Consider the following 25,505-nt stretch of genomic DNA (forward strand, 5'->3'; position numbering starts at 1 on the left):
TATTAAATAAATTGGAGTGGTTAACCGAATATTTTCACTTACTTTGGCTCCCAAACTGTGTTTTCATTATTACCTATGGTGTGTAGTGTCAGTTCATTTACACTAGGTCAAAATAATGAGATTACTTTAAATGACATATTCCCCGCATGCTTTGCTAACACAACACAAAATAGTTTTCTTTTCGGGTTTCTTTTAACACCAAACTTTTTTGATATCCGCTTAAGTCTATCATATTAAGCCATAATATATCAACTCTGAACTGACCTACAGTAAAAGACCTCTTCTTTGATGAGGTATTTTGTTTCAGAGTTACTATTAGAGAAAGGTTACTCTGTGGTAAAATTGATTTATAACAATCTATCTAGTAAAATCCCAGATTAGGAGTCCAAGGAACTTGATAAAATGTTGAGAATGCAGATTGACGTTTTGAGAGAGATGTTGAGTTTATCTCAGTTCCTACAATACTTGGGAAGAGGATAAAGGTCTAATTATCATGAATCAGTCTCCCCTTCCTCCCCATTTTCATAAAATATTTAATGATCCCTTTGAAAATCAAGTATACTTGCTGAACCCACAAGACCCACATAATCCTCGGTCCAACTGTGCAAATGAGCTTTTGTGAATGCAAATTGAGTACCTGCACATGTAAAAGGGCACTTACAGTATTTTCACAACTGGCAAAGTTGCATATGAAAATGCAGGTGTGTATAATTGATTGTGCTTTTTTTTGAGAGAGAGAGAATTCGGCTTTGTGTATCTATAGTTTATAGATAATGAAAAGTAAATTTTATTATTTCTGTTAGTAGTATCTGAAAGCCCATGCTGTTGCATGGATGTAATTTATACAGTCATGTGTGTGAAAAAGCCAAAAATGGCTGAGAACTAAAAATTGAACCATAACAAATCACAAATCCCAGAGATTATTGAAACTTGTGATATTTTAAACAAAAGGAGCTGTCAACCAGGGGGGACAGAGAGCAGAGGGTGGTTGGATGGGGCAGAGATTCTGGAGGGGGGCAGTCAGGGGACAGGGAACAGGGGGGGTTGGATGGGCATGGGAGCCCCAGGGGGCCTGACAGGGGGCAGGGGTGTGGATGGGGTTCAGGGCAGTCAGGGGACAGGGAGCAGGGTGGGGGTTGGATGGGGGTGAGTTGGTCAGGGGACAAGGAGCAAGAGGGTTGGATGGGTTGGAGGTTCTGAGGGGGGCAGTCAGGGGGCAGGAAGTGGGAGGGGCAGTTAGGGGGCAGGAGCCAAGCTGTTTGGGGTGGCACAGCCTTCCCTATCTGGCCCGCCATATAGTTTTGCAACCCCGATGTGGCCCTCGGGCCAAAAAGTTTGCCCACCCCTGCCCTACAGACATACTAGGCTTCAGAGTGAGAATCCTGGGATCTTATTCTGTAGGTAGTAGAACCAACAGGGATTGGGACTCCATTGTACACTACACAAACATACATATACATCCATATTGACAAAATTGGGCTCAAGTTGCAAGATTCCAATGTGGATCTGGATTTTGAATATCCCAAAGAAATGATGATGTGGGGTCCAGGGTTTTGGCTTAATCCACTATAAAAATAGACCTCTGGATTCTCTTGTAGATTCAGACTCACATATGAGAGGGCTCACCTGGCTTTTAGTTTTGGCATCTTGTGATGTTAATTAACAATAACTTAAACCTAAAAAATATTGAAAATAATCCAAATTAATGACTGGTGCAATATGAGTGACACCACAAATGTATTTGGCCTATTAAAAAAAGCTTTTGATTTACTGTCTCCCTTCTTATTTTTTTTCTCTGCAGACTATGTCAGAAAGTCACAATGATCCTGCACAATAACACTACAGTCTCCCCCTTGTTTTCAAATGTGAGCTTCTTCTGGAATAGAGATTCCCAGGGAACAGGGCTTCTTGAGGATGCAACATCAGTCATTGGCAGCTATGACTTCCCTCAGACAACTGAGAGTTTTCCCTTCACTACTGTGGAAACAGCCAATAGGTCACTAGATGGCATGAACAAAGATCCTCTGGGTGGACACACACTCTGGCAAGTAGTTCTGATTGCCTTCCTCACTGGCATCCTCGCACTGGTGACCATCATAGGAAACATCCTGGTGATTGTGGCATTTAAAGTTAACAAACAACTTAAAACAGTCAACAATTACTTCCTGCTGAGTCTTGCATGTGCAGATTTGATCATCGGTGTTATTTCAATGAACCTTTTCACCACGTATATCATCATGGACCGCTGGGCTTTGGGAAATTTGGCTTGTGATCTATGGCTCTCCATTGACTATGTAGCCAGCAACGCTTCTGTCATGAATCTCCTTGTCATAAGTTTTGACAGGTATTTTTCCATCACCAGGCCCCTTACATACAGAGCTAAACGAACAACCAAAAGGGCTGGAATGATGATAGGCTTAGCTTGGGTCATCTCGTTCATTCTTTGGGCCCCTGCCATCTTGTTTTGGCAGTATTTTGTTGGGAAAAGAACTGTGCCTCCTGATGAATGTTATATCCAGTTTCTAAGCGAACCTGTCATCACGTTTGGCACTGCCATAGCTGCCTTTTATTTGCCAGTCACCATTATGACTATTTTATACTGGAGGATCTACAAGGAGACAGAGAAACGCACCAAAGAGTTAGCGGGGCTACAGGCCTCGGGCAGCAAAGCTGAGGCAGCACGCTTCATTCGCCAGACTGGTAGCTCCAGAAGCTGCAGCAGCTATGAGCTGCAGCAGCAGAGTATGAAGCGCTCCACCAGAAGGAAATATGGCCGATGCCACTTCTGGCTTACAACAAAGAGCTGGAAACCCAGCCAGGATCAGGGGGACCAGGAGCACAGCAGCAGCGACAGCTGGAACAACAATGATGCCGCTGCTTCTCTTGAAAACTCTGCCTCCTCTGATGAAGAAGACATTGCCACGGAGACGAGGGCCATTTATTCCATTGTGCTGAAGCTTCCTGGTCACAGCACCATCCTCAACTCCACTAAACTACCCTCATCTGAAGACTTGAATGGGTCAGGGGAGGACTTGCAGAAATCCGACATGGGGTCAAAGGAGAGGAAACCTAAAAGGTTGCACTCTCAGAAAACTGTGGAGGACGGAGGAAACTTTCACAAGAGCTTTCCTAAGCTTCCAGTTCAGCCAGGGTCAGCAGTAGAGGCAGCCAAGGTTTCCGACGGCATTCCGTCGGTGGCTAAGACGTCCGCAGCCCTGCCTTTATCCTTCAAGGAAGCAACCCTGGCCAAAAAGTTTGCCTTGAAGACCAGAAGTCAGATCACCAAGCGAAAACGAATGTCACTTATCAAAGAAAAGAAAGCAGCACAGACGCTCAGTGCTATTTTGTTTGCCTTCATCATCACCTGGACACCATACAACATCATGGTTCTGGTGAACACCTTTTGTGATAGCTGTATCCCCAAAACATTTTGGAACCTGGGGTATTGGCTTTGTTACATCAATAGCACAGTGAACCCTATGTGCTACGCATTGTGTAACAAAACATTCAGAACCACTTTCAAGATGTTACTGCTGTGCCAGTGTGACAAACGGAAGCGACGCAAACAGCAGTATCAGCAGAGGCAGTCAGTCATTTTTCATAAGCGGATCCCCCAGGAGACTTCATAGACTAGTATTTTTAACAAACAAAAAACAAACTATCAAAGGGCATGTGGGAGGGGGAGTGGTTCCAGGGTGCTGATACAAACGTTTCATCATCAAGATGTGAGAGCAGCTGCCAGGCTTATATATCCTTTTAATAAATCCAGTTTAATATTAAAATCAAATCTGCATTAAGCAAAAACAAACAGACTTCAAGGTTTTTTATTAAGGAAATGAAAGACTTTAATAAAGTTTTCCTACAAAATTACAAGAAGCTGTAGAGCAATTATGAACCCGTTACTGATCAGCCCCGTTTTTTTGGTTGTAATCAACTCTGGGATCTCAGGTAAGCACATCTAGCTAGTCCAGTTCCAGCTGTTTCCAAGGAATCAACAGTTTTCAATTCAAGTCACGTGTGGATACAGCAAGCTAGTTAAACATTGTTATGAAATTATTTAAAACACTGTATAGGTTGCAAAACTGCTTCTTGTTGTCCCAGTAAACCTTTTTGTCTCCTCTTTTGGTGTGATTCTCCTCGTAGCCCTGATTCTTGAACCTTACAGAGTATCTATTTGTGCTGCTCATGTTATGTGTGTGTGTGTGAATGCACAAGTTACACTCACACTCCACCATTTATATATATATAAATATGCCAGGAAAGAAGTGATCTATCAATCTAAATTCTTACATGGGTCCCTATCGTTGTGGTATGTGAGTGAAATATATGATTTGACAAATTAGTCTGTAAACGTAAATTTATTTTGTTATTTGCAAATTGAAATTATAGTGTATATTTGAAAACATAAAATACACACCATTTAGAAAGAGATAAATAAGTACTACTTGTGATCCAAATGCAGTCCACAGATTATTGCTATGGGACATATGCCAACCTAATACAGAGATGCAGCCAGATAAAATTTAATACAGAGATGCAGCCAGATAAAATTCTGTATGTATGCAGTATCGTATTTCAGTCCAAGTGATAATGCCTCCTCAGAAGCATTGGCTACTGAGCTCAAAGTTGAGCATAGAATTCTGGAATCTGTAGTCTCTGCAAGCTGCATGTCTGTAGTAAAAGTTGAAAAAGTCTGCATTTTATGGAAAAGGAACTTTCACAGACTGCCACTGTGGCCTTCAGTTGCAAAAGGCGTGTGTAGAAGAAATCCTTTGAACGCGAAGGACACTTATTCAAAAACATTTCTTTTTCACAATCTGTTTGAAAAGCATAGTGGATATCACCAACTTGCAAGCTGGCACTTTCTGATAAAGAAAACAAAAAAGGGGCTTTAATATTTATAATTTAGACATGGCCAATATTTCCTGGTATTTATGATGTGGTCTGCACCAAACATAGTGTGCTTTATAAAAGTCAGAGATCTCCTGAGGAAAGTACTGTACTTTTAAGTATTGTTCTAAATCTTATTTAGTTATGTGTTGAAAGATAATTTCATATTAGCCTTTGAACTGACCAAAACAATTTTTTCCTGATACTCATATTTTGCTGAAAATAATAATAAAACAATAAACAAAACAAACAAACAAAAAAACCCCAACAAACTTCCTTTATAAAGAGGCATCAGTGTTGTGAACACAGAACTGGTATAAAAGCTGCTTTTGTTTTCTGTGTGAGATGGTGTTTACAGATGATTTTGACAGCAGTGGAAGTATATTAAATGGTGTCTGTGTATCTGAACTATTTAATTTTGTGTTATGTTTATATGAAGAAATATTTATACAGACTTCACCAAATGTTTTATTTAATGTTGATAAATATTGCTCTTCAGTCTTCAACTGTAGTGTCCTTTTAAAGTGATTCATAAAGGTCCGCTTGAGCAATGAATACAGTATACCTAGCTTTCATGTCACTAAAACAAATATTCATACTCATAACATTCATAGTTTTTATTGTTTTTCTGGTATGAGTTATATTAAATGTCTATCTAAAACAAAGTTTGTAGCCTATGCTCTAGGTCTAGTGATGAGAAAAAAAGTAGGCCTTGAGCTGTAGATCAGTCACATTTCAAGGTGGAGAAACCCATAATTTACTGGTCAGTTTTGTTTGCCACATCCAACCAAAGACTTACAGGGAGCCACCAAACTGTTTCCTAAGCTGCATAGAAAATTACAGAGCTTTATTTTACAGAACTGTGTAGTAACGAAGTGCATATCTGCAGTACTTTTCATTATTCAAGTTGACCTTCTAACTAATGTTTGAACAGTTATAGATATATAGAGATATATTGCCATCTTATTATATTCTGATAATCAGAGTAGTGCAGTGCCCTCTAATTCACAAAGTATGAGAGCAAGTAAGGAAGCCAGAATTCAGCAAGAGACTCTATTATATAACGCTATTGATTTTACTATCGAAAATTATTTTTCTACCAAAGTTAAGCTTCTTCTGAAAAGCAACTGTCACTATTGTTTACATGATAGGAAGAGTTAAAACTCTTGGATTGTTTTCAGAGAAAAAAAATAAACAATTTGATGTGTGAACAGGCTTGAAAACGTTATTTTACAGACATAATACATTATGGATTTATACACATACTAGAAAAGATTAATTTAGTTATCTGTTTACTTAAAGGAATATGCACTATAAAATATTCAAAATTTGGCTGTGTTGCAAATACAATTCTAAACAAAGAGAAATCAGATTAATATTTCATGTGTGTCTGTGTCTTTGCACGATATATATATATATGTATATATATATATATATTGTGTCCATTTGTATATATGCAAACAGATTATATATACATGCACAAAGAAATATATATGTGTAAGAAAGGTGCAATACAAATGGACACAATTTGCCACAGCATTTCTTTTCACAAATAAAAAGGAAGTAATGGCTCACATCTGATTGGGGAAAGTGGAGTCACAAACATTATAAAACTGTCAGTAGGAGTGCAGACAGTCATGTAAACCTTTCTTACATCAACAGGTGGCCTACTCATACATCCAGTCCTGCTCCTGTTAATATCAAAGGTCCAGGATTGGACCCCATTAGAGTAGATTAATGAAGTTTAAGTCTACTGGGGCATCAAGAGTAAATTTTGCAGGGTGGGACCCAAAGGCTATCAAAATGACAGACAGTGTAAACCCCTTTCTGAGACACCAGCACATACAGCATCATGTGGCTTTTGTATGTGCTAGGGTTGCATAAATTAGTTATCTGACATAAATTAGATTATGCAGGTATAACTGCAGCAAACAGTTACATTTTTCAATGGCATGATGTAACTTCTTGTCGCAGCTATAGGGCAAAATGAAATTACAGCTCTACTTATCTCTGACCTAAATCTAAAGGAATACATTAATGGTCTGATTCTCAAAGGTGCTGAGCATCTGAAGTGTCCTTTGACTTCAGTGGGATTTGTGGGCTCTAAGTATTCTGAAGAATCAGGTCTTATCAGGGGAACCAGCCATGTTGTGCAAAACTAGTATAGCCACACAGATGTGCTGAAGAAGTTGCTCCCCTTCATCTATTAGCTTGCTAAAATCTTCAGCTTTATTTTTTCTTTATAAGTAACTGTATTTTCCTGCTCTGCTGTAAGAAGGGCCCGTGAATACTTTTGGGCCATTCTCAACCGCGTGCCTATAACAATTGAACACATGAATCCAAGTACCCTCGGTTCTCCTGTACAGGATGCAAACATCAAAACAAAAAAGAAATCTATTTGTATATTTTCCCTGGTTGGCAAGGTCAGTAAGTTTAAATATGCACACACAATCACACCACATACACTTATGGAGGGCATAGCTGTGCGATATAATGCTGAGCTATGTGATAAATTGCATTTAACATGCACCCTTGGCACCTCACCATACATGAAGAGAGATTGAAAAGACCAGAAGTCAGAGACAGCTTTCCTTAGAGAGGAGACAATAAGAGGAGACATGATAGAAACATACAAAATAATTTAACAGTATAAAGCTGGTAAATCAGACACTTCTGTTCTCTGTATCTCATAACAAGGGGACACTCAATGAAAGTGAAAGGGGACAAATGCAAAAATAATAACAGGAAATACATTTTCAGGAAACAAAATTAGACTGTGGAACGCATTGCCACAGGACACCGTTGAGGCTGAAAGCTTAGCAAGATTTATATTAACATTTACGTCTTCCCCATGTGACACATTCCACTTGTTTCCCGCCCTGGAAGGTCCTAAGATTTTCAACTTGGAAGTTACGGCTTTGTGTGTGTGTGTGTGAGTGTGTGTGTGTGTATAGAAGAGCTATTGTAGTAATTTGTGGAGGTGCTTCAAATGTTGTGTTTTTTGGTTTTTTTAATGGTGAATATTTGAAGTTGCTCAGTGGCTGGAATTTTTCGAATTCGTCTTGGTAGAGATGGATTAGAAGATAGAGTACAGCAGGTGGACCTGTGATTACAGGATCGGTCTCCTGAGTCATCTCGGGACCCATGTGTAAATCTGTGGTAGATATCATCCTCGAATCAAGGAATCACCGATGACAGATGCCACAGGTAAAGATGCAAGATATATGCTCTTTATTACATGGCTATCACCAGCATGTATACACACATCTATACAGAGCATTAATATCTATGCTGTGGCTTTATATATAAAATTATACTGAAAAGTCAGCCAAAAAAGGAAGATTATTTTGATACCTCATGAACTGTAACCTGACAGCAGCACTGTGTTTACTTTTATTCTTTCACTTAGCTTGATAGAGAAGTTTCCTATTCTTTCCGCATAGCTCTCAAGGTGGATTCTCTTTTCCTCTGAAAATGGGGTTTTCTGGGTGTGATATAGGCCCTTTGGGCTTTTCAGATATCTGAAGATGGAAACCATGTCCCAGATTTCACCCATTCAGGTCTCGCACCTGTTTTACAATAGGTTTAACTTCATTGACTCTACCAGAGGTACTCCAGATTTCCATCAATGTGAGATCAGAATCAAGCCGTGTATGTCTACGAGCAGATTCTGTCTGGGATGGGATAGGCGAAATAGGATTTGACTACATATGGGCTGGGCACCCATTACAGCCCTGATCCTACAAGCTGCTCTTTATAACCAAATTCCTGCATGCATATCGTCTCCTGACAGCTTTAGTAGGACTCAGCATGAGTGCAAGAGTCCATCCATGTGAACCAGCTTGCAGGTTCAGGGTCTGTTGGGGAGCTGTACATCATTGCAATATTATTTGCTTTAGATAACAGGTGTAGAGGTCATCTCAGCTTTACTGGGCTTATCCATAGTCTCAACATAAGAAAAATTGTGGGGGGGGGGAGGGGGAATCTCCTGATCTTAACACTCTGCTGTATGAAATTGCACTGTAATTTGCTGGCCTCGTGGACAGAGTTATGCATACTTTGAAAACCTTGCTTGGTTGCCTGTTTGAAGAAACTTAGGGTGTGAGTCCAGATCATTCATCTTTTTCTTTAACACAATAAAACCTAGTTTAACAGGGGTGTATGATTCAGAGAAAGCTTATGAAAATGGTGATACAAAGAGTCCTCTCATTTGCAGTAAGCAGGCCTAACATGCTTCTAAATGGGTGAAGCTATACAGTTTATTTAACTTGGCAGAAATCTCGGAAAATAAACAAATGGTAGAAGTTTTTATAGAGGCTCAAATCCTCCTCATGCATAAGGGTGAATAAATACATGTAAAGCAGCGCCCAAATAAGTTCACTCTATGATTGGCTTTGTAAGCCAAGCTCTTCCATCATTAGCTATGCCATACATGTAAGAGATGGATGCCCGGGTCAAGCCTTTTTGATCTGCTCCTTGTTTTCAGCACAGCACTTAATGACTGTACACTAATTCAGAAGATGTTTTTTTTTTCCAGGAATTTCAAATTAAGTTTTTGCTATTTGTTCCCTCCACTAAACAGTATTTCCTGGTGTGGGTGAAATGAAGCTATGCCTGTAAATCTGTGGTAAACATTAGTCACTTGGCTATGTTTAACAAAAAAATACCCCAACACAACACTGCTAAACACAGAGATTTCAATTCGGTTTGCAAATTATTCAAAACTGCATACCTAACATTTATTTTACATGTGGATAAAATATCCAAAGGATCTTCGTGCTATCACAGTGTAATGGAAATAAAATCCAAGGGCCACATCCTGACTCCTGATGAGGAAACTGAGATGTTGCTCTGCATGCAGAAATAATTGGGTGGTGTTGAGCCACTGTGGTAATTCCTCACACAATCTCTAAATCTTCAGCATAGGGATGTCTCAGAGAAAGGGGGTGTGGCTGAACTGGTGCAAAATGAGACAGCCATATGGCTGTTTTTCTTTGTGCAGAGATCAGCCAGGGCTGTGGAGTATAGGGTGCCCTAACCCGTTTGTTGTTTTCCCCCTTCCAATCTCCTCCACTCTGCATTGCTTGGACACATCCCAGAATAGGTGTCTATGCAATAATACCTAATGCTTTGTGCACTGTATCTTTTCACTGTGATTCTATCCATTCCCCACACACACACACACACACGCTCGCTCTCTCACACACACTCACATTCAGATTTACACACACTATATTTCAAAGTGCAAGTTTCCCAGGTTACAACATCCCAGGACTTAGTGTGCCAAAATTAAATCAGGACATGACCAGAAATCCACACATTTGTTTACATTAATAGTGTTACAATAGAAAGTTATGCCCTCCAATTTTTAAAATACATTAAAAAAAAACCCACTCTGCTGATAAATTTTTTACTGGACCTCTGAGCTACCATATAAAAGATCATGAAGTTCTCCTTGTTGCTTTGCAACTACAGTTAAATCCTGCAGTTTCACATCAATGATGCTGGTGCAGCCAGACAGAAAAATAAAAGAACGGGTGGTCATTTTAGCTTTTACTGCACTGGACTCCATTCTGAAGTCCTCACTCAGGCAAAGTACTCATTGAATAGAACTGACGTTTTGCCCAAAGGTAGGATTTCAGGATCAGGCCCAGTTTTTGCAAACTGTACAAGGACAAACTAATGTACAAGGACAAACTTTAGGGGGGAAGTTATTTTATTTCAGCATTTCAGAGGAAAGAGTAAAAAATGGAAAATTGATATGTAGTTGTAAATGGCCTTGACTCTTAAATTTTTTCTGTGCATCACCCTTGTTTTGAAGGAAACTGACATAGAAGTGCTAGGAATAGTGTGTCAGAAATGCAGCCCTCTTGAGCAGGTCATATAATCATTTATCATCATGTCTGATAAATAACCCTTACTGGGGCTAAAGCTTCCAGTCTTGAAGACGATGGGATTTTGGATAGTCCAAAATCACTTCTGATTCCCTATAGATGGTATAAACAACTGCCACTTACTGTAGAATTTGTTAGCCTAACCTGCTCTGAAAATGCTGTGCCTGTATGCAGAATAGTCTCTCTGTCGTTCTGGCTGTATGTGCAGCTATAGAGCCACTAATGTCAGTGAGGGTCCTTTTACACATGATCAAAGCAGTACAGCTACATAGGGTATTTGCCCACAGGTACTGTCAGCATCTCATAAGGTTGGTGCACACATATGTTGGACACCACCTTGAAAACTGAAATTGTATCATTAGAAAAGCACACTGAATACTCCATAGAACTTTCAATTTTTACATGTTGCTACCACACCCTTTGCAAGAGAACTGAGATTATAAGATGACTAGTCTTTTTTGTGCTCCATTTACACAATATGTGAGTTGATCTTTACAGTATCATAGATGAGTTAAATTGAGAGCTAGATATGCCTATTCACACCTGTTCCCCGAAACTATGTTTTACCATATATATTGGGACAGACCACAGAAAACATCAAACATAGGCGGAAATAAAATATCTGTGCAAAATTTAAAGATTTAAAAAGCAAAAATGTATTTTTTTTTTGTTTTGGATGGTTTGTTTGTTTTAAACCCTAATATACCACTAATTAAATTTAGTAAAAATCAAGCTGATTTTTAACTCAGAGAAAATGTTACTGTACTAGAAAGCTTTGGGGCTATAGTCAGTAAAAGTTATTAGAAGTCGTTAAGGGAAGCAGAATGTCACAAAAAGTGTCCGAGAATTTAGAAATATTTACTTTGCATGTTTTATTCTTAACTGAATTTCACCTACTCAGATGTTGGCTGTAACCCAGCTGCCTCTCTTTATTGGCCAGTGATAAAGCTAGCAAGCAAAACAGGTCCCCCCACCCCCAAACACTTACCTGAACCTAAAATTGCCAACTTTTGTCTAAATCTGAATTAGAAATGTTCTTCCATTGCTTTTGAGGTGCTGTGACAGTTGTGTGCGTTTTGGAATTTAGGAGGCACTTTGGTCTCAGGACTGTGGTTGTGAAATGGAATCTTAAACCTTTTGCTCCCAGATAGATATGCTGGATATTCTGTTAATAGCAACAGAGCTAGAACTGGTGACGTTACAGGAATTTGATGAACATATTCAATGTCCCTTGATATGTTTTTAAATTCTTAAAATCTGAGACCCTTCCCTTCCCATACTTATGACTGTGGATCAAAGCAGGCTCTACAGACAATAATCTAAACCTACATTTGTCTGTGTAAATAAAACTTATTGTAAGATTTGAATATTTAAAATAAGTTTACATCCTTCAGATACTTTTTCTATGGCATGAAGGATTTTGAATTACATGGACACAGAATGATAAGGGTTGGTGCCTGTGAGAGTCTCTCAAGTAGAATCCACAACCAAGTTTTAAAACTCAGTCTAAAACATTAGAGATACAAGAAATTAATTTAAATCTGCAGAATTAAGTCCACTATGGAATAAGAGGAAATGCTTCCATAAGCAAGAATGTCCTTTTAAAAATGGCATGAAGTATTTTAGTACCTTAAGCACATGCTTACCTTTAGGCATGTGCGTAGTTCCCTTGCCTTCCATTGGACTACACATGTGCTCACAGTTAAACACATGTTTAAACAGTTTGCTGAATCAGGATCAGAGTGATTAGCGCCATTCAGAATCAAGCCCAAAAGGCTTGATCCAATTCCCATTGAAGTCAGCAGGAGAGGGATCAGGCCATATGTTGCTTTTGTCTGGAGTAATTAAGCATCCTGATAGCTTCATTTCATAAATGTGGGTCTGTATTTTAACTGCTTGATGAACCCACTTCTATGGAGATTTCTTCAGCCAGCAGCTGTGGGTCTGAAATAAACAGCACTAGATGAAAAATAATGCAGGAGGCTATGAACTGATACAGCCCTGTATCTATTGCCTATGAGCAGTAGTATTTGCCTATTAACAAGCACCTTCCCTGCCCATACATAAAGTGTGTGTGTGTGTGTGTACCTACATATGTGTGCATACACAACGTTTTAAAACATTGACCATGTTTATTTTTGCTATGATGCTTAACTGCAGAAGAATTGATCTGGCAATTAAATAAAGCACTGCCTTACTGTATGTCTAAGGTAAATGTTATAATAAAAAAAAAATCCCAGTTCACATTGAACACATTTTAAAAACAATAACACATATCAGTGGAAGACTAGAGATTATCAAAGATTATTTACTGTTATTTGCCTCAGTGGTAATGTTTCAGAGGAACTCTGCTTCTTCCAACTAGTAAAAACAGCAACATGAAAAGGTTGACTATACAGGACCTGGATATTTTCTGAGATACCATTATACAAAAAGAAAAGGAGTACGTGTGGCACCTTAGAGACTAACTAATTTATTAGAGCATAAGCTTTCGTGAGCTACAGCTCACTTCATCAGATGCATATCGTGGAAACTGCAGCAGACTTTATATATACACAGAGAATATGAACCAATACCTCCTCCCACCCCACTGTCCTGCTGGTAATAGCTTATCTAACCGCTATTCCTACCTGCATGCCTCCAGCTTTCACCCTGACCACACCACACGATCCATCGTCTACAGCCAAGCTCTGCGATACAACCGCATTTGCTCCAACCCCTCAGACAGAGACAAACACCTACAAGATCTCTGTCAAGCTTGCTTACAACTACAATACCCACCTGCAGAAGTAAAGAAACAGATTGATAGAGCCAGAAGAGTTCCCAGAAGTTACCTACTACAGGACAGGCCTAACAAAGAAAATAACAGAACGCCACTAGCCGTCACCTTCAGCCCCCAACTAAAACCCCTCCAACGCATTATTAAGGATCTACAACCTATCCTAAAGGATGACCCAACACTCTCACAAATCTTGGGAGACAGGCCAGTCCTTGCCTACAGACAGCCCCACAACCTGAAGCTAATACTCACCAACAACCACATATCACACAACAGAACCACTAACCCAGGAACTTATCCTTGCAACAAAGCCCGTTGCCAATTGTGCCCACATATCTATTCAGGGGACACCATCACAGGGCCTAATAACATCAGCCACACTATCAGAGGCTCGTTCACCTGCACATCCACCAATGTGATATATGCCATCATGTGCCAGCAATGCCCCTCTGCCATGTACATTGGTCAAACTGGACAGTCTCTACGTAAAAGAATAAATGGATACAAATCAGATGTCAAGAATTATAACATTCATAAACCAGTCGGAGAACACTTCAATCTCTCTGGTCACGCAATCACAGACATGAAGGTCGCTATCTTAAAACAAAAAAACTTCAAATCCAGACTCCAGCGAGAAACTGCTGAATTGGAATTCATTTGCAAATTGGATACTATTAATTTAGGCTTAAATAGAGACTGGGAGTGGCTAAGTCATTATGCAAGGTAGCCTGTTTCCTCTTGTTTTTTCCTACCCCCCCCACACAGATGTTCTGGTTTAACTTGGATTTAAACTTGAAGAGTGGTCAGTTTGGATGAGCTATTACCAGCAGGAGAGTGAGTTTGTGTGTGTATGGGGGTGGGGGGAATGTGAGAAAACCTGGATTTGTGCAGGAAATAGCCCAACTTGATTGTCATGCACATTGTGTAAAGAGTTGTCACTTTGGATGGGCTATCACCAGCAGGAGAGTGAATTTGTGGGGGGGGGGGGGTGGAGGGTGAGAAAACCTGGATTTGTGCTGGAAATGGCCCACCTGATGATCACTTTAGATAAGCTATTACCAGCAGGACAGTGGGGTGGGAGGAGGTATTGGTTCATATTCTCTGTGTATATATAAAGTCTGCTGCAGTTTCCACGATATGCATCTGATGAAGTGAGCTGTAGCTCACGAAAGCTTATGCTCTAATAAATTGGTTAGTCTCTAAGGTGCCACAAGTACTCCTTTTATTTTTGCGAATACAGACTAACACGGCTGTTACTCTGAAACCTGTCATTATACAAAAGTACTCCATGTTCCCCTTGAAGTCAGTGATAGTTCACTAATCTGTGGAGAGAGGTTGGGTGCTGAATTAACTGTAAAATGATGACGCAGCCTCCAAAGATCAAGTGCATTGCCAGCAATCCACAATTGTCCAGGGTTTTAAATACCGCTGCTTGCGTGAATTGTCATAGCTCCATTGAATGTGCCCCAAACTGAGGATCAGTCCCCCTGACGTGTGCTGTAGAGACTTGGCTGGCTCCTAATTGTCACAGAGGAACATTGCTCTCACAAGAGATTTTTCTCCTGCCGAGTTATTTTAACTTATTACTATTTTTTTAACCCCACACTGAAATCTGATTAAGTGGCACCTTCCCTGGCGGAACTTTTCTAGAGGAAACATTGTAATCTACAAACTGCAGTTACCCTGAATAGCCCTGATAACAACAGCATTAATAAAAGATGATAATTTCATTTCTTTAGTCGCTGCTCACAGCACTGCTTGCTTGTTAAGATAAAAAATGAATGATTGGATATTAAACTCATATCTGATTGTACTATACATTTTGTGCCATGCAGTTGGTGATGTAAGGTTTACATAACTGCTAGGTGTTGTTTCAGCATTTGAAATATATTTCCGCTTTCTCCTTTCCTCTCTAACGCTGAGAGCAGACATAGAATACAGACTGAGCAATTAGGAAATATGAAACTGTTTCGTATCAAAATAATTTTAGATTAGAGGCTGCAAGAGTTGTAAACAATCTTGAAAAGTCCATTAGAAGTTAAGAGTCAATGATTAAAATCTTCACCATGTAGATTGCTCTTTCATACATTTTTGGGGGAATCTCTTTCTCTCCCCTCCCCCCAGTATCAGTTTGTAGAAGTAGATCTTGACTGGTGTCCATCTGCATGCTACAGCACAACTTAAGCTGCTAGAACTTCACTTCATGAAACTCTTTTGTTTCCCCAATGGATTCCACAGGTTGTACAGCTACTCTACCTTTGGTTGAGAATGCCAGACAGTTTTGGAGCTGCATCTAAACTCCCACTAACTGCAATAGACCTCTGGAGTGCAAATTTTTACCACTGACCCACTGAGTGAATGCTGCCAGACATTTCCTTCACCACAGCTTGCAATTGAGTATGTGGCAGTCAATTGTTCAGTCAGTGCTTTCCAGCTTGCAATCATTAATCTGAAATCCTGTTTATTTTAAGAGTTTGGTATTGCCCTCTCCCCCTGCTTCTCCCCCAGTCTACATACAGCAGAGCCATACACCTGTCAGCAAAGCAATCTGGTGAGAAGATAAGCTAAAAATAAACCACCCTGAGTTGTATATCATGTTACAATCATCATCATCCTCACTTGCTCCAGAGGACAATGTATACATATTGCAAAACCTACATTGAAAATCATTCTCAATTGAATTATAAACTCTCACATCATCCATTATTCCCATTAAAGTTGAAAAATAATGGATATAAGAGACTCCTCAACCCTGCTCCCTTGACAAATTGCCACTCACTTAGCTGAAGCATGTATGCCTGTATTTGTGAAAGGAGGTATTTTTGGGTGCCTCTCTACTATTCTGAGAGAGGCTAAAGTTAATTCACACAGAAATATTATTGGCCTTTTTTTTCCCCACAGCCAACTGCCAATGGCAAGTTTAATGCTGTCACTTCTGACTGTACTAGAGTCTTCCTGTATTTTGGACTATTGATTCATCTTCCCTCACGTGTGCCAGTTTGTTCAAACATCTTCCTTTCTCTTTGTTTCCTCCACAATGGCTTGTAAATCTATAAGCTTCAGCCCTTTAACACAGGATTTGCTGTGTACAGTCTCTCTTCGAGTCAAATTGGATCCTTAACTTGTTGAGCTACCACACAGCTCTGTACTGTGCTCTTTAATTTTAATACAATTTAATAAAAGTAAGCACATGACTAAAATACTGAGGCATTAAAAATTGCCCATTCATATTATTTCCCATCATTTAAAGCAGTTTTAGCAAATACATTTTTTTCTATTAGGAGCAAATGCTTCAAAATGGATGGTCATGACTAGCTATGTAGCTTATAATGAGATCTAATACAAAACAGATACTCTTCACATATTTATTAAATAATGTTATCTAATTCATCTTGGCTGAATAGACTTAAGTTAACTGTTTATCCACACTCAAAACTCTCATTAACATCAATAGGTGTTCAGGCAGGACCAGCTGAATTAGTCTATCCTTGGAGGAAGGGTAAATAATACTTGGATTTTGTATTTCCAGTTAAAAAAAAATGAGTCAAGTTCCCTCAAGTGTTAACTCTCAAAACCTGTTTTGTGCCCTCAGGGAATCTCCTTTCATTACTCCACTGCAGTAAAACAGCATACAGCAGCACAAATTTCACTCATACAGTATATGGATGTATAAGACTAAACAGTGAAAACACATATTGTAAATGATGTGATGGAGTGAAATTGTATATATATATATATTTCAAGTCTTCAGAATAGTTGAAGTTTTAACTTATTTCAAGTTTTTAAGTTGAAATCAATTCATATTTGGAAATTTTGTACAAGCTTCTAAAGTTAAATACGTCACCTGTAATTTATTTTGTTGCCATATATTGACACATGCTCATTTATATATGAAGTGTATTGTTTATCAATTGCTTCTAAGGCAGCAATAAAAAGATGAAAATTGTTCTCATTTTCTGTCACAGATGCGTCACCTAATATCGTGGGGCAGGACGTTGCTGACTGTGGAAGAAAATCTTTGGTTTTTTTCTGTTTTGTTTCTTTTTAGAAACAAAGTGAATTGGTGTTTTTAAAGTCATGTTCTCTTAGTCAAATAAGTGTCCCAGTCTTGCTTCCATTATAGATCCTGGGACCTATGCCAACAACCCCAAAGGAAGCATGATTGTACCCAAGCTTGCTTGTACATCACCCTGTTTTCCTGACTCTTAAAAAAAAAAAAACTCAGGGAATTTGGGGCTAGAGAGTAACTCTACCAACTGTCCTGAGCGGAGGGGTGGGGGCACTTAGCTGCATGGCCCCTGGAGAAGTGCAAATGACACGGTTTTTCAGGGGTCACCCAAGACAAATTTTAAAAAACAGTGAACCAAAAAACTGACAAAAAATTGTTTCAAATGGAACAAAGTGTTTCATTTTTGATTGTTTTAGCCTGCTAAATTTTTGTTGTAGAAGCGAAGTAAATTTCAAAATGATAAATTGTTTTGACTCAAAAAACCAAAGCATTTCATTTCAAAAATAGCAGAAAAAAGCTTCTTTTTTTTTTGCGGGGGAGTAAGTGGGGGTGGGATTTTGGAAGGGTTTCTTAGCTGACCAGAATAATTGGAATGATTCGTAAATGTTTTGGTTGACCTGCATCTGCCTTTTTTTGGTGAAAATTTTTTTCAACCCAATCATTTTGCCAAGCCCTCCCCAGAAGCAGGCCAGAGAATGAAGTGACACTCTTACACCACTTCTACACTTGGAGCTGGGGAGTGAGAGTCCCAGCTTGTCTATGGCACCCAGGCTAGTTCTGTTGGAGCTCGTGTGCTGAAAAAGGTAATCTAGCTGGAGTAGGCTCAGACTAGCCACCCAAATACATACCCAGGAGGTTGGGGCAGGTATGTACTTGGGGGCAGCTAGCCCAAGCCACTGCACATTCTACACCGCTATTATCAGTGGAGCTAGTGTAAGTACGTGTACACAAGCTGTGAATCTCTTAATTCGCAGCTCTAAGTGCTGACGTTGCCATAGAGACTATGGGTATGTCTACACTACCCGCCGGATTGGCGAGCAGCGATCGATCCAGCGGGGGTCGATTTATCGCATCTAGTCTAGACACGATAAATCGACCCCGGAGCGCTCTCCCATCGACTCCTGTACTCCAGCACCGCAAGAGGCGCAGGCAGAGTCGACTTGTGAGCCGGAGCCGTCAACTCACCGTAGCGAAGACACCGCGGTGAGTAGGTCTAAGTATGTCAACTTCAGCTATGTTATTCATGTAGCTGAAGTTGCGTAACTTAGATCGATTCCCTCTCCCCCCCCCCCCAGTGTAGACTTTGGGGCAGGAGTAATTTATTTCAACCCTTTTAGACGAGCAGCTTACTATCCCTCCCCTGTTTTACACAGCAACTCTTACTGGTGATCAGGGGTGCAGCTGGGGCCCTACCCGCTCCCCACCTACTTGCTTGCAGTGGGGAATCTCAGGTGTGTGGTCCCTGCTCTCCCCTCCAAGCAGTGGGAGTCATAGTCAGAGCAGGGCCAAGTCATGGAGTAAAAGCTGAGTAAGGGTGTCATGATCTAGTCCTAAATAGAGCTGGGCACATTTTTTTAGTGAATAGTAAATTTACCAATAATGCAGTTTCGCAGCAACATTCCTAAATTTGGGTCAAATGCAGCCAATAGCTTTTTTTAAAAATCAATTGTTTGCTCAGCTTTAGTACTAAATATTTATTAAGCTATCTAAAGATAATAGGTCAAATCCTGCTATCCTTACTTCCTCATTGACTTCAGTTGGAAGATTGGTGTGAGCAGCATTTGGTGCTATATACATATACTACATGTTCAGAAACTATGTTCAAAGACCATTATTAAGGTTGCAAGATCAAACAGGAGTGGAAAAAACAGGATGTGATCAAATCATTAAAGTCTGTCCCCTAATGCATATGCACAAGATGGTTGAGTGACGGTTGCACTGGCAACAGTAATTCTGGTATTTCCTAACATTTGAGCGCATGACTTTGAAACCTTAATAGTGTTATTTTAATGTAGGGTGAGGAGAATATGTGTAATTTCCTAGGTTTATTAAACAAAACACTGAAAACACAGAAATTCCACCATGTGGCATCATGTTGAGACCCACATGGTTCACCAGCAGCGTTAAAACCTCTAGATCCACTGCACAGACCTTTGCCACTTGAGCTGATGCAGCGACTGATAGTAATAGGTTGTCATACCCTATATGGAACATCACTAGACAGGGAATGAGATACTTTTCCAAGGAATAGTCAGACTCTGGGATTGTGGATTCTGCTCCGAGGCTCTGGAGGGAAGTGAGATCTAATGGACACAGTCTCTTCTTTCTGTTTCTCCCAATCTTGACCCCTTCCAGTTCTTTCCCTCCAACCTGTCCCCATCCTAATCTCTTTCCCACTCCTGGCTCCCAGTCTCCACTTTTCAGGCTTCTCAGCTCAGTCCCATTCTCCTTGCCCTGCCAATCTGTATCTCCCCTTCAGTACTCCCCATCCCAGTCCCAGTCCTCTGAGTTCCAGTCTTCCCTTCCACTCTCAGTCCATTTCCAGTTCCCTGACCATCTTCCACTCCTTGTCATCAGTCACCTTGCTCAGCCAGTCCCAGTTCCCTCCTCCCAGCTTCTCACCTAACTGTCTCTTCTTTCTCCTCACGTTCTTCTCCCCACCATCATCACCATCACCAGTGCCCAGCCTGTCCTAATGTCCATCCAACTCCCAATCCCAGTTTTCCATCCCCACTCTCTCTCTGCCAGCCGCTAGTCCCAGTCTCCTACCCACATCCATGATTCCTTGTCCCAATCTACTCTCCTTCCTCTCTCCCCCCAAAAGAGGTCCTGCGGTTGTGCTACCTTTATCTGAATCAGGCAATTTCTTCCTCCATGCAACCTGGGTGTGATTAAGGGAGTCACTGAGAGCAAAGGCCAGAAGAGATGGTTCTTAAATTCCTATGCCCAGACCCATAACTGGCCTAATCTAAAGTGGTGAGGACCTGGAATTGTAGGAAAAATCCTGCTCAACCCGGGGCTGGAGCATGCTCAGTGAGGACAGAATCTTCTGAGATTTTATCTGTGAAACTCTAGAAAGTCTCTTCTGAGCAGGTGTGATCTGTGAGTTTTCAAAGGTTTATAACATGACCATATTTTGTTGGATCCGCACAGGGCTGGCAAAAGGCACATCTCTAACACAAAAGCCACTCCTGCCCCTGCAAAATTTAAAGTACGCTTCCAAACCATGACAATTCTTCAGCTTCTTGAAGAAGAGGCCACCAGAATTTTTTTTAAAACATGGGCGATTGAAAACAGGCTCTTACAACGGGAAATCTCAGGCAACTTTTAATGATGGGTGGTTCTACCAGCCCTGCCTCTAATCAAACATCAAAGCACAGCCTCAAATGCCTCTCTGTGTAAAAAGAATGCAGTTTGTTTAATAGCAGGCGTTCTACCAATAAAATAAAAACCAGCAGGATCTTATTAAAGAGGAAAAGGCAAAATACCACATTTATGGTGACTACAGAAAGAATCATAGTAAGCAGTTAGTTATAGTTATAATATTCCATTCCATCTCATATTTATTCACACATTCATTCATACAAACACACACACACACACACACAGAGGTTCTGCAAGGTTGTTATCATAGTTACCAGCCTTAGAGTTGCTCATGCCAAGCCACTGGCCAGGTGGCCTGGACATGAGGAGGGAGCAGGGCCTTGTCAGATGCTCATCTGATGCTCCTGGAAGTTGGTTTGCAGAATCAGACCCCCACAAAGTTCTCACTTTCTAGAGTCTATTTTTATAGGAATTTCTTCCTATACCAGTCTATGGGAATTGCTTCATCATGCTGTTGCTGAATCAATCAGCAGATGGCACATTCCTGACGGCTCCGTGCTGCTAGATGTTATCTTGTTCTTTGGTTCTCCCATCCTTGAGGGTGTTGGGTGGATTCCAGTCTGCCCTCCGGGGGTCCTCTGGTTATTTCCACTTGACGCCTTCTTCAGCCGATGGACACTGGATTCTTAGGCTGGCACCTCCCTGATCATTCAGTTATTATCCACACCAAGCATCCATCCACATACATCCTCTATCTCTATTTTAATCACAATTGTTAATACAACAAAAGGGCGGGGAGTCTCTGGGTGCTGTTTCTGTTGTTACAGAGTATTGCTTTGAGTCTCTCTCTCTGTGTGAATTGCTTTGAGAACAGACTCTGTCTTAGAATGTACTAACGCAATTAGCAGCTTGCAAGTTTCACACATAGAGGGAGAGAAACAGTACCAAAAACCAAGAGATCTCTTAATTAGTAATACCCTGAAATTTAAACTCTAGGGAATCAAACTCATTTGTGATTTTAATACAGAACTTCTTTAATATGATCCAACACAGGTTGCAGGCAAACATCAGTTTCATGAGGTGTTTTGCTGCTTGAGTCAATCTGCAGTTTGAGTTAAAGCTGAAGGTTTGTTCAATGCGTAGGCATTTCAATATGCTGAAACCAAAGGCCATTTTATCTAATCCCTAACTATAGGCCAGACTGTGCTAGTTTTACTAATGCCTTACTCCACAAGGTATCCTTTTGCAGTCTATATACCAGATTGTGGACTAAGGTATTATGTAATTTGAGTAAGGGTACCACAATCGGCATGCTACATTCATCAGTCTGGTACCTAAGTGCAGAGCCCATCTGAATTATATGCAACTCAAAGGCATGGCTCTAGTGCTCTTTACTGTCATTTTTATATTGTGGTGCTTTGAGCATGAAACCAGAAAAGTAATTTAGCAATTGACTCAGTGTGTTTAAAAGCCTTCAACTACCACCACTAGGCACTTGTATTCTCTTTGCTATTTTGACAATGGCATTAAATATTACACCAAAAGGTCGGTTGATGACTGCAACAAAAGGAGAGGTGTGGTGTAGAGAGAGAGACTAGTGCCTCTGGGTGAATGTGGGTTGGTATTTAGCACTTCAGTTTGCAATGGAAAATGTAACTGCCATGTGTGACATTTCTAGCTCTTGCTGCAGGTGCTTTGCTAAGGATGGGAGGATGGGGAGGTATTTGGTTACTGAATTTCATTCCTCATGCTGGAGCAGCTCTGCCACAATTATGGAGCGGCTTTTGTGAGGCACTGAGCACCCTCAGCTCCCACTGAATTTCATAGGATCTCTAGGTGTTTAGCCCTCACAGCATCCTCATTGGCTTTGCAATACTTTGCAGCTCAGGCCCATATCTAGAAGGAACTGAAAGTGCTGCAGAAAATAAAGCACTCCAGGGCAATTCCTTGAATATCATAATCTCCAATCATCCTTAAAGGTGAAGTGGTGTCAGATACTTCAGTGAGACTGTCAGACAAATTTAGTAAACAGCCCAGTAAACTATAGCATGTATAACCAAAATTACAGCTCCCTCTTTAGCAGCTGTGTGTTTGTACAGATGCAAAACACAGCTGTGTAACACAGGCATAAACTGTGTAACCTTAAACACCTTCTTTCAGCCAGCAGGCTTTGTATCATCCAGACCAAGGGCACCTTTCCACATACAAGGACCCCCATTTTCCCACAACCAGTATGAGTCTGGCCCAATATCCAGGGCCTTCCCACTCATTCGTAGTGTTTTAACCTACCTGGTGCCACCATTTAAATTCTAACTCACTTCTGCTTCACTGTACAGATGTTGCCATGTGTTGTTCTTGCAGCATTTATTGGCTGCAGTTGGCTGACATAAAACAGACTGCAGTTTGCTTGGGTTGCTGCTGATTTTAGTTAGGCTTTTGAATGATTTCAGCATCTACTGTACATATCTTCATTGAAGAGGGTTTGTTTGTTTTTTCTTCAATATCCTCTCTGTAGTACTATAAAGCAAGTACTTGCATTACATTTGGCAGAAAGAAGCAGAAAAATCCATTCCTTTCAACACAATGGGGCAATAGATTATACAGGCTGCTGCTGGCTTTTCAGACAAACCTGCCCAACAACATGTATTTTTGTCTCTCATCCGCCCAGCTTTACTTTGTAAGCTAGAGTCAAAGTAGGAAATGCCTGAAGTTCCTAACAATAGCCAGCTAAATCCAGTTTATATATTGTTACTCAAGCAAAACTCCCACTCGCTTCAATGTGTGTTTTGCCTTAGCAAGGCCTTCAAGGTTTGTCCTGCCATATCATAACCTGGTGGGTGCTTTTAGGGCTATGAAATGGATAGCTTAACTGATAGGCACATCTTTAGGAGACTTAAATAGAAGACATTTATCTATGTGAAGAAAAGGATGTTATTTTTCCAAAATGCCCAGAGGGGATGTCAATCAGGAGCAGCATTATAGTTCCTGGTATGACACCATCAAACGGGTCCTGCTTAGTTTCAACTGTTTTTTAGTGTTGCAAGGGATTATCCTCTCAATTGTATCCAATCTGAACAAAAATTACCTTAAAGCCTGGTCTGGCTGTACCATGTCACACAAATCAGAAGAGATTTTACAGAGAAGAAAGGCCAGTTTTAATCTTTGGATTATTTCAACACCAGACTACAGGAACACTCACTAAAGCCCTTTGGGGTTTATTAATGAATGATGTCTACTTATAGTAGGTGACAGGTTTTAGAAAAGAAAGGAGAAATCTGGGCCAAATCTGGACCCACCCTCTGTGACAAGGAAAGGCTCAAAACAGAGCGGAAATGTCATGTATTCATTGTAGCCACGCCACGCAGCCTGCCAGGTTCTTTTGCATCCGCACGCACCTCCTTTCACGCATTGAACAAAACTCTGACCACAGCAACTCTCTGTGCAAGAGCCCACAAGAAAAAGGGATGGGATGGGATGGGATGGGATGGGATGAGATGGGATGGATCACGTGTGTGACTATGGATCCTTGAACTGTACAACTCCACTGGCCACAAATGACTGTATGGAAAGAACAGTGACCAAGGGCAACTATGTCTGCCCATAACCTGCAGTAGTGGCTGTGCGGTGGATATTCACCAGAGAACGCAGACTGAGATGGAGGATCCTACTTCTAAGGGTCCTCTCATAAGCACACCTATGACTCAGCCCACTGCCAGTTTATTCAGGCTGTGAGCTGCTTACCAGGCTTTCTCCCTGCCAGTAAAAAGATTAGTATTTTTGTGGCACTATCCAAACCAAAAAGTGTTGATGTGTTGCATTTTCCAGGCACTTCTGCTATTTTCCAATGTTGTGTTTTAAGAACGTGAACAAGATTCCTAAAAGCAATGAAAAAAGGTAGTTGCTATTCCCCCAAATGAACGTTCAACATGGCTCCTAATGTTAAGGCTGCATTCTGGTCCACTCTGAAACTCTTACTGACTTCAGTGGCTCCTAGGGCTCTATCCTGCCTCTTCCACTGTGGTTCCAGAGGATGCTCTGGCACTGGGTAATTGCCTTATGCTGGCTAGGAGGCAGGTTTTTTTGTAAGGTGTGCCACCTTCACATGATACGGAGAACTTAGCAGGAGCACCCTGTGTGCTGTTGGGCAGCTTGGTAGCACAGTAGGATGTGAAGAAAAAGGCCTTTGGGGCACAAATAGGTATAAAATCAAGAGGGTACTAGAGAAATCTAATACGGTTCCATAGAAATTGCTCTAAAATTCAACAATAATATATTTTCTGTTTTTTTTTAAATTTCCTTACAGTATTCGATTTGGAGGGATAACCTACTGTAGGAAACTCTATAGGGTGGTTCAAAAAGCCCAAACAAATATTATTCTATTACATTGTGAAGGACTTGTCCATAAAGGAGTGTTGGAGCAACCAGAGATGCTCTGTTCCTGTCCTTTTGTAGATGGCTGTGTTAGAGGCTGTACAAGCTACTTGAGTCATACAGAGATGTCACTGCTTCACCACAGCCTGGCTAGGCAGATTCATCCTTCCATCCCTCCCCATCCCACTGAATTCACCGGTGACCAGAAGTTACCTGGGCTAGGTTCTGGGGGCAGGAT

General features: G+C 40.7%; 1 protein-coding gene across 2 annotated transcripts in view; it reads left to right on the top strand.

The window, feature by feature from the left end:
- The window catches only part of CHRM3 (cholinergic receptor muscarinic 3), a 458,695-nt gene extending 454,426 nt beyond the window's left edge, over positions 1-4,269 (top strand). For both annotated transcript variants that reach the window (XM_073335257.1, XM_073335259.1), the window contains one exon: positions 1,802-4,269. In XM_073335257.1, the coding sequence (XP_073191358.1) occupies positions 1,802-3,629 (1,828 nt within the window). In that variant the 3' untranslated portion in view covers positions 3,630-4,269. The remainder of the gene's footprint in view (positions 1-1,801) is intronic.
- Positions 4,270-25,505: the final 21,236 nt, after the last annotated feature.

Source organism: Lepidochelys kempii, chromosome 3 (assembly GCF_965140285.1).
Source record: "Lepidochelys kempii isolate rLepKem1 chromosome 3, rLepKem1.hap1, whole genome shotgun sequence".
NCBI lineage: Eukaryota > Metazoa > Chordata > Testudines > Cheloniidae > Lepidochelys > Lepidochelys kempii.